The 9,954-nt window shown below is 53.3% G+C and overlaps 1 protein-coding gene across 1 annotated transcript in view; it reads left to right on the top strand.

The window, feature by feature from the left end:
* Positions 1 to 3,910: 3,910 nt before the first annotated feature.
* CUX2 (cut like homeobox 2) overlaps positions 3,911 to 9,954 on the top strand; it is a gene marked incomplete at its 5' end in the record, with an annotated part of 76,405 nt that continues 70,361 nt past the window's right edge. The window contains 2 exons of the mRNA XM_019507241.1: positions 3,911 to 4,057; positions 7,748 to 7,795. Coding sequence (XP_019362786.1) covers positions 3,911 to 4,057; positions 7,748 to 7,795 — 195 coding nt within the window. The remainder of the gene's footprint in view (positions 4,058 to 7,747; positions 7,796 to 9,954) is intronic.

Here is a 9,954-nt window from a genome sequence, read left to right as displayed (position 1 = left end):
GTTGCAGACAACTCCCAGTGCTTCTGTGGGGGGTGAAATCTCCCCCTCCACCAGCAAAGCCCCAGAAACATGGGAAATACCCATAGTAGAGTTTAGCCTAGCTGCCTCTAGATCATCCCAGACCAATGCATGTCCATCCTCTTCTTGAACACCTCTTCTGAGGGGCTAACGGACCCAAAGAGCCTGTTACAAATATCTGTTTGAGTGGCCTGAGTGTGCCAACCCTGCCCTGCTTCTCTGGCGTCTCACCTGAGCCCCAGGCCCAGTCTCCCCTCCCTGTGCGGTGGGGTGCATGGGAGAGGGCAGTTTTGGTCTGCCCCGTTTCACAGCCAGCACAGGGAGGGGGACAGTTATGTGATGTGCCCAAGGCTCCAGCAGCTCACTGGCGGAGGAGGGCATGCTGACGGGCCCCCTGGCTCCTCAGGCCCAGCTCGGGCAGGTAGTCTGGGTGCCTTCCTGGAAACATTAGCACATGGCATGAAAGTGCCTGCCCATGTGACCAGTTTACCAGGGCAGATCTGCCGTGCCTTAGCCATGGGCTGACCTGGACCTCCTTCGCCCAGAGAGCGGAGGGAAAGCGGCCAGAGACTTCCAGCACTTCCCAGTTCCACTGTGGGAGGAAATACCAGACGATCCTTTTTTTGCTGCTCCTGCTACCAGCCTGGATGGGAAGTGTAGAGCTGTGGAGAAACCGATGTGTGGTCCATGTTTGCATGCATGCATGCAGAAGGATGCACACGTGTGTGTGTGTGTGTGATGGTTTCAAGCCCTGGCAGCTGAAGTAGGCTTTCAGACCAGCCTTTATCTGACCTCCTTGACCAGTCCCCGCAGCCCGAGCCTGCTTCCATCCGAAAGAAGCATGTGCCAGCACGAGCCACGTTGAGTCTTAGTGTTAACTGTGGCGGGGCAACCCGACAGACGTACCGTCCACTGCAGGGATCTGTTCTCGGCTACTCTCCGCTCTTCCCTGGCTTCGTGCTCGCTGCAGCTTGCCTGGAGGACTAAGCCCGTCTGCCCCCGTCTGCAGTTTTGTGTTGTTTGAGAGCGGGCTGCTTGTTATTCAGAAGGGGCTGTCGGGAGGCTCCGTGATGTCTGTGTCTGATGCGCCGTGGATCAGATGAGCCTATCTGAATGGAAGGGTTGGCACGGGCAGCAGGATTTGTTTAATCACATTCCACATAAGGTTCGAAGGGAGGCGAGGGGCTGCTTGTTCTGGCGGGCAGAGGGGTTTCCCTTGCAATCAAATCCCCCTGTGCACAGAGCTGCCTCTTATCTGGACTCCAGTGTTCCCCGCGGGGCCCCGGCCTCCTCCAGCAATTGATACCTTGACGCAGTCCAGTGCTGATAATATTAATGGGGCGTTATCTCACCTCGTGCCTCCATCAAACACAAACATTCGGGAACTTGCTGACCAGTTCTTCAGCCTACGTCTCCCCCGGGCCCGGCAGATTTCACGCTGGCAGGCCATTGCCCTGGGCAGAAGGAGTGTGCTTTGAACAGCTTCGTTAGAGGAGCCCACTGCCCACCTAGCAGCAGCCAGAGGAAGTGGGGAGCGGAGGGGGCGAGCAGGGCAAGGCAGTGCTGGGGGATCTGATGGCTGGGATTTGCAAGAAGGCCCCTGCCAATGTCGGGGACTGTCCAAGGGCAGAGGAGCCTGCAAGCGAAGCACGGAGCAGGCCCCGGAGCGAGTTCGCCTGTGCACGCCAGGGGACCGGCTCTGGGGTCAGGGTACTCTGGGCAGGGGAACGTGGCTCGTTCCAGCTACTTCCACCTGCTCCTCTCCCACTTGCCAGCTCCTCACTTTGCAGTCCCACCACAGCCTGCAGCCTGGGAGGCTGGAGCGGGATCCAGGCTGCTGGGCCAGCATGGATCTTGGGCCCTCTCTGAAGGAGCGTCACGCCTGCTGCGTGTCGTGGCCTCCGTTCCTCTGGACAGATGGGCAGGGAAGGCAGCACGTGTAGTTCATCCCGTCGGGACATCTCCAGGGCTGGGAGGCTGCGGGTGGCAGGGCACAGTCTGACGTTCATGCAGGTAGTGACCCCCAGACGTGAGGCTTCAGCATCCAATTCTTCCAAAAGCAATTAATAGAATTTTTCCCCTTCAGATTTTATGGTTTATGTCTCTTCCCATAGACTGCAGGGCGGTAATTAGAACCAGTGTTAGCAGATAAATTCTAATGAGGTTTTCATGGCTGGAATATGTACTCTTCCGGGATCCCCGCAGCAGACAAAGGCCGCTGTGTTTTGCCACGTTTTATGGTGCAGGTATAAATTTTTACAGATGTTCTTGCCATGATACAAGCAGATAATTGCCATGCATTTTGGTATTTGAGGATGTGGGAGGAGAGGATGAGGAGAGGCAAGGCCCTCTCATGAGAGCTTGGGACTGGGATCTGGGACACTGGGGGTGAGTCTTGTTGCTGCCACTGGCTGGCTCTAGCCTGGCTTACTTAACTGCCCCCGGCCTCGGGCCTGGATCTGTGAGATGGGGTTGGCGATGTGCTCCTGCTCAGAGAACTGGGTGGAAGGTGCCAGGCAAGCTTTCGCTTTATCTTAATGGCCCATCTTCACCTGATTTCATGGTTCAGGGGCTAGGCTGGCTGCTGAGATCGGCCCATTTGGGGGCAGCTCTGCAGCAAGAGAAAGCTGCTGCTTTGGGAGTGCGTGGCTGGAGGGAGGGAGGGCTGGAGAAAGCAGCAGCCAGGCCACGGGCCCAGTGACTGGGCTTGCCTGTGGTAGCAGGATGGAGACAGTGAGGTGGGCACTGCAGGGAAGAGGATCTATATTTGCTTAATTGTGGGGCTGGGGGGCACCAGACACATCCAGTACCCAGTGGCTTTTTGCTGGGCATGCCAGCCACGCATAGGTACCAAACACTTGTGTGTTTGGGATCCGTGGCCTTGCGCCTCCCAGTGAAGTCAGTGGATCTGGGCAGCGTGGGCTTTGGGTTCTCGGGGAGGCCCGGGACATGCCATCTGCCCCCTGCTTCACCAGCCACTCTCCTCCGTGGTCCCGGACCCCACGGGCAGGCAGCAGCAGAGTGGACAGGTCCTGTGGCAGCTCCTGGAGCCACATGCTCCCCTTGTGAAGTTCAAAGCCACTAAAGCGAAGCAGGGCGAGAAGGGAGGGATGAAAAATGCAGGCACGCATGCGTGGCTCCAGCGTGGTGAGCCTCTCCTCGTCTCCATCTGTCTGTTGGCTTGGCCGCCTCCATGGGTTCTGTTTTTTCTTTGAGCTGCCTTTTGCAATCCTGCGTCTGCTGCGCGGTTTCACCCACACGCAGGTTAGCGTTCGTCGAGCCCGACTGTCGGCATCCATAATTCTTTAATGAAACATTTCCCTGCACTCGAAGTGAACTGTGCATGATTTACTGTGGGACACACAAAAGGTCAGTTTACTTAATACCAGCACCTTCATTTTTCCAAATTCGGCTGAAATTAAAAAGCCATATATATCTTAAAAATCTTATTTATGAACACTTAAGTATAAGTAAGTCATACTTGGACTGCTTCCCTCTCTCCTGATATATGTAATCTGGCAACGACGCAGACTTAGAATAAAATCTGGCAATACAATATGCTGCACTTTACTATTTTGACACTACCACTGTGATGTTTTTTTTACAGTTACTGATGAGCTTATGTCACTGTGCGTTTTGGGAAAGAGAGGGGGGGCAAGAAAAAGAGAAGAATATTGATTAGCTGAGTTCCTGATGAACCAAACAAGTTCCTTGGTCTTATTTGTTTTATTTTATTTTATTTTGCATCGGGTACATCGTTCCTTCAATTATTCATGCAACCGCCTTGTCAATATTGCCAAGATGTCTTGGCTTCCTGAGGGAGAAAAATGAATTCTGGGGAGAAATCTATGTATGGTTTTAAAACAAATGCACCAAAAACATCTTTTTTTTTCTTTCCCCCCCCTTTTTTATTTTTGTTTTGTTCCAGAAGGAGCTTAATTCTGTTGCTTCCGAGCTGGCTGCGCGGCAGGAAGAGAGTGAACATTCTCATAAACATTTAATTGAACTCAGCCGGGAATTTAAGAAAAATGTACCTGAGGTACAGTATATTTGCTGTTATGGAATTAACTCAGTAGGGCGGCGTATTTTCCTCTGCTCAAACTAGATTGTGAAAACTGTAGACATAAGTGACTAACAAGAAAGGAAGCTAATTAGCCACAAAGACAAATTATAGTCCCCAACCTTCGGGTATTCTTATGGCTTATTACCGCAGCCTCCAGCGGTTCCATTGTGGGGAAAGGATCCTGGAAAGCACCGAGGCGCTGTCCCCCCCGGCCGCGCTAGGCTGGGCGAGCGCAGCACCGTGCCGGATCAGGCCCTCCCGCGCTGCCAATAAAAGAACTTTGGGTCTCGAGTAGTTTATAAAAAGCAAGCGTTGAACGCGCCGAGCTGAGCTCTTGGCATCCAGCTCTCAGCCCAGATGGGGTAGGCTCATTTTAATTTTTTTTCCAAACTGAATTTTATTTCAGTCGGTTTGGCTGTTTGCTGGGGTTTTGACAGTTTCGGATGCTATTTCTTGCTTGCCTTTCAACGAGGAAGAAAAACAGGAAAGCCTGGGGTGGGGGGAGCTTGGAAAGGCATTGACAGCCATGGCCGGCGGGACTGCTGGGTGCCTCGCATCATCTGCCCCCTAGCTCCCTGGCACCTGAGATCTTACTGCCCTTCCTCCACAAGGACAAAGGGGTTAAAGCTCCATCTTGTGTAAGGCTGGCAAGGCTGAAGAGAGGAAAGTCCCTTGCGGTCCCATCCTTTCCTCCACTAGGTTCAATCAGAACCATTGGCAGCGAAGTGCCCAAGCCCCCTGAACTGTAATGGTATTTGTGGGGGTGACTTTGGCAACTGCCAAGCTGCCCCCAGAAACCCATGTTCCTCCTTGCGAGGATGATGGCACCACTGGTTATAGGTCTCCTTGCTGGCTGCAAGGGTTCCTGATCCCTGTAACACATCCTCTCTTACCCCCCACCCTTTTGTACAGCCCCATCTCCATCCCTGGCACTCACACTTCCTGAGCCTGCGCTTTGCACGAGAGCTATAATCACCACTGCTGTCTCTCACCATAGCATCTTTCAACCCAGAGCATTTTAAGTCCATGGTCCATTCTTCAGCAATTGAAGGCAGGGAACGTGGTGGCACCGAGAGCTGTGTCACAGCAACACCCCAGCACAGAGCAGGTCAGGATGGGACTTGGAGACTGATCTCACCGCCAGCACAAAGGGAATGTGTGCAATCACGATGCAAGGGCCGAAGCCCCGGTTTGCTCGAGACACTGCTAGTGGGGTGAAAGCACCAGGAGATCATTCACTGCCCCAAGGGTTCTCACTTGGGTAATGAAGCCAGTAGCACAGTGCCCTCCCCAGGGTTGGCTTGGCACTGTCTCAGATTTAAAGACAAGCTAAAAAAGGAAGGTGGCCTGTGTAGTGGGGAGCATCATTTTGGAAGTTTCCCTCCTGTGAATGCAATTAGGAAGTCATAGGATCACAGACAATGAGGGCTGGAAGGGACCTCAGGAGTCCAACCCCCTGCTCCAAGCAGGACCAGCCCCAGCTACATCATCCCAGCCAGGGCTTTGTCCAGCCGGGTCTTAAAACCCTCCAAGGATGGAGATGCCACCACTTCTGGGTAACCGGTTCCAGTGCTTCACCACGTTCCTCGTGAGAGTTTTTTTCTCATATCCAACCTCAACTTCCCTTGCTGCAGCTTGAGCCCATTTCTCCTTGTCCTGTCGTCTGCCCCCACTGAGAACAGGCCAGCTCCATCCTCTCTGGGACCACCCTGCTATCAAATCCCCCCTCAGTCTTCTCCAGACTAGATAAAGCCCAGTTCCCTCAGCCTCTTCTCCAAAGTCCTTCGCCCAGCCCCCTGACCATTTTTGTTCTCCTCTGCTGGACTCCCTCCAATTTGTCTACAAATTTGCTCTCTGCTTCATTAAGTCCTACAGCCTTGCCTTTCAGCCAAACACCAGCAGCCTGGTGGGGATGGGGGCAAGAACGTGTGTAAAAACTGGGGTGAATTGGGTACCAATAAGGGAGAGGAGTCCTGGGCCTGATCCGCAGCCCCATGAAGTCAGTGGGAAGCTTTCTGCCGGCTCCTGTGAAGGTTGGATCCGCCCCTCGAGGCTTTGTCTAAGAACCGTGCCTCATGCAGACACCTCTTGTGCAAGCACGAGTGTCAGTGCCCTTCTGCTCTGATCCGCATGAGCGTGCCCGTAGCTCCCCAGGGTCAGAGCTGGCACGGGGGGTTAGCTCTGTTTCCCCGTGCTGGACACGTGTGCGTGTGCTCTGCTCTGCACTCACATCCATGCGAGCAGGGACTTGCTCTGTAGAGTTTTCCTGGCTTTAGATGAGCGAGAGCAGGGCAGGCTCAGCACCAGTCCATCAAAGGGACCACTTGGGCAAAGGCTTGAGAGGGCCCTGAGCCTGGGCAGCAGGATGATGCCACAAGGCCACTTTCCCCTCACTGGCTGGAGTTAGTCCCGTAACCCTCCAAGTTTCTAGGCCTCTGTCTCCACTTGCCCTGGGCTTCATGCCCCTGTTAGTCGCACCCTGGCCTCCCCCAAGGGAGAGCCTGTCATCCTTGCTATGAGTTTTGCTAGCTGGGGAGGGGCTCAGCAGAGGTCACCATGTGTGCTCCCATTTGGGACGCATGGCAGGATTTGAACCCCAGTTTCTGGAGAAGCCTGTGCACTTGGCAGGACTGAACCATCTGCCCTGGGCTAGTTGTACTTGAAAAATAGCGAGCGACTTATCGAGCATTTCAAACTGGATGCAGCTGGCGTTACTGCGGAGCCGGCGAGAGATGCCAACACAGCGCGTCGCTGGGGAACACTTTGCACCCCCCAGCGTGAAGTGAGCCAGAGGAGCCCGCGAGGGCCAGAAGGGGGGCACAGTGCCTGTCCCCTATTCAGCCCCGCTTTCAGAGTCCTGCAGGTGCCCCTCTCCCTCAGCGCTCCTGCTGAGCTCACGTGACTTGTTTGCATGGGCCAAACCCTGTGCCCTATATTGTAGGCAGATTAACAGGGCTTCATGCTGCAATTGAGACCTCCGCAGCTCCGTTAGGTGGACTCCGCTGCAGGTTATGGGCTGAAAAAGCCTGGTTGGTGCTGCACCCCGTCCCCAAGAAACGGGGAGTCAGAGAGCTAGGACAGGGATGGCCCCTTGTAAACACAAGCAAGCCGAAGGGAAGTGAGTGGAGAGGGCAGCACAATGCCTGCAGATCATCGGCCTCTTCCCGAACATAACGCCCACTCCACCGACTGCAGGAGGGGTTGCGTGCATGTTCCCAGAGCAGCCCTTGGCCTCAGGATTTAGCAGATCCTCTCAGGCAGTGCTGAGGCACAGCACGTTGAAAGAAGGTTGGAAGCAAAAATTGCAAAGAACAGTCGGTTCCCAGTAGGTGGACAGGCCGGGGGAGGAAGGTGTTAAAGACTGCCTCCTGCACGGGGAAAGTGGGAGAGTGCGGCATCCCAGTCTTGCAGGTCTCCAGAGACTCAGCAGGGGAGATGCAAAACCTTCTTGCCCTTCCCCAGGGGAAGATATCCTTGAGAAGATCAGATCTAACCAGAGCACCGGCTGTAAAGCTTCAGCGAGCAGCCAGGTGGTTGCCCACGTCCGTAGCTCAGTGTGCGCTTGGCTGTGTGTGCGTGTGTGCCTGAGTGCGTGTGTGTACACAAGTACCACTGGGGAGCTCGTGTGATATCTGCATCGGGTGAACTCTCTGATCTCTCTTGCAGGAAATCAGAGAGATGGTGGCTCCTGTCTTAAAAAGCTTCCAAGCCGAGGTAAGAAGCCGGCACTCACGAGGGGTTCTCTGTCGTGGCGGTGTCTGCGATTAGCACGAACCAGGCAGTGGCGATTAATAAAGCCAAACCCCAGGCCGAGTGCTCACCCCCTGCACAACATGCTCCCCTTTCCAGCTCTCACTGATGGAAATCACAAGCACGTGCTTCCTTTGAACCTGACATGGGTATTTAGCTTATCTGTTTGGACCCCACGAGTGGCATCGTACCTGGTTTGTATTGTGTTCCCCATCTGATTATCTCAGTAGGTGTTGTGGGTATTTTCATGTGTCCTAAGGAATTCTCCCAGTCTAGATGCCGGCCTGATGCCAAGGGATGTAAATGCCTCCGCCGGGACGGGTCGGCGTAGGAGAAACATCACGCTTCCCGGCATTTTTTTTCTTAAATGATCGCTCTTCTGGGGGCTGCTTTCTGTGTTCCTCTAATGTGCTTAGATTGAAACCCCTAGAGAGATGTAGGCACTCAGAACTCACCAGCAGCAACACATTAGAATCTGTCATCTGCTGAGCATTACATTATTTTAAATCTGTCTCTTTGGAACCACGTAACTGCATAAGAAAATATTAAAGTAAACAATAACTGGATTTACACAAATGTGGCTGATTTCCATATTTTTCATCACTTCATTTTATTACTCAGTTTACTGATATGCTCATTTATTTATAGGGCAATCCAGTATTGATTCATTCCAATGCACTATGCATAAACACATAAAAGAGAGTGATAACAATAGGAATACATTTTCAGTCTTTTAAATACTGCATTTTTTCCAATAGCCGTCATTAGATCCGCTATGAGAATATGAGCTGTGTGCTTTGGGGAGTCTAGGAGTGGCTCTGGGTTTACACCTGTGTGAACACGCTCAGGATCCAGTCCCTCGGACTCCATGTCTTATGTGGGTGCGCTCTCTCAGTAACTTGTGTGATTCCAGGAAAGCTGTTGATTTTTCCCCCCAGGGGATTTTTAAATATTAGCCCTGACAGGGAAGGAGTTTAAACTCCCAGCCCTTGAGCACAGGGGTCTGTAGCAGTGGGAGACATCCCATACCTAAAGCAGCGTGAAGGGTTGCATTGCTTGTGGAGAGGAGGGCAGTGGTTTTGGGCACCTTGATCCTGCTCCTGCTGAAGTCAGTGGTAGCTTTACCATGGAGTCAGCCAGCATGGGTGTCATCTGAGGAACGGCAGGCCTTTAACTCAACTTTGGGCACATGGCTGGGAGGGGAGCTGGTTTACAGCCTTGGACCCTGGCTCACCCCTGTGCAAACAGGATGCGAAGAGAGCGAGAGGATCTGCGTGGGCGACGCTGTCTTGCCGTGCATCCAGTCCAGCGCTCCATCGACCCTTCTCTTTGCAAACACAGGACCCGGTCCATCAGCACTTTCAGGTCACTGGGATTTGTGGCCGAGTCCAGGCAACCATGCCAGTCTCCTCCTCCGTTTCCCTAGGGCAGGACTATGTGAAAAGAAAGATGGGGCAAGTGGGAAGGAGTCTTCTTATTTGGAAGCAGGCACCGTCACCTGGTGTCAGTCGGCACAGCGCCTTGGACTTCCTCAGAGCTGCGCTGGAGTTGCACTGCCGTGCTTCCAGCCCATTGGCTTTGCTGGAGTGACCTTTATTTCCTGCCAGCCGGCGATCTAGTGGATTAGGAGGGGTTGTTCGTGAAAGCTAGAGTAGCCTGGTGTAACAAAGCTGCCCTGTTGTCAAGACATCTCTCGACCTGGGGACAAACCGGCATCGTTAGGGACCCAGTCCAGTCCTGAGCACTAGACCTATGTCAGCAGGAACCCAATAGCCCATTTCCATCCCTGCTGTTCCTGCTTGCTTCAGCACGTTAAGAGTTAGCCCTTCCCCTAGGGAGGAGGAGGAGGAGGAGGAAGAGTCCCCCCTGGTGCAGCCGTTCTAATCATGCCCCAGCTCCATCCAGCTGCTCACGGCTCGAATGTCTGGTGCTGCATTAGTTTTTTGGGTTTTTTTAATGGCTTTAGCCTGCACTAAGCATGAATATTTACCAGGGAGAATACAGTGCTACTTCATCTGAGTCACGGAAAGTAGCCCATAAAAACCTTGTGATGAATGCCAAGACGTTCCCTTCTATTCTTTCTTCTAAATGGAAAGGGGAAAAAATCATTTTGAAATACTAAC

Source organism: Gavialis gangeticus, unplaced genomic scaffold (genome assembly GCF_001723915.1).
Source record: "Gavialis gangeticus isolate Ggan-Ray unplaced genomic scaffold, GavGan_comp1, whole genome shotgun sequence".
Classification (NCBI taxonomy): domain Eukaryota; kingdom Metazoa; phylum Chordata; order Crocodylia; family Gavialidae; genus Gavialis; species Gavialis gangeticus.
The sequence above is the reverse complement of the archived record's forward strand: the minus strand, read 5'-3'. Positions and strand labels throughout refer to the sequence as shown.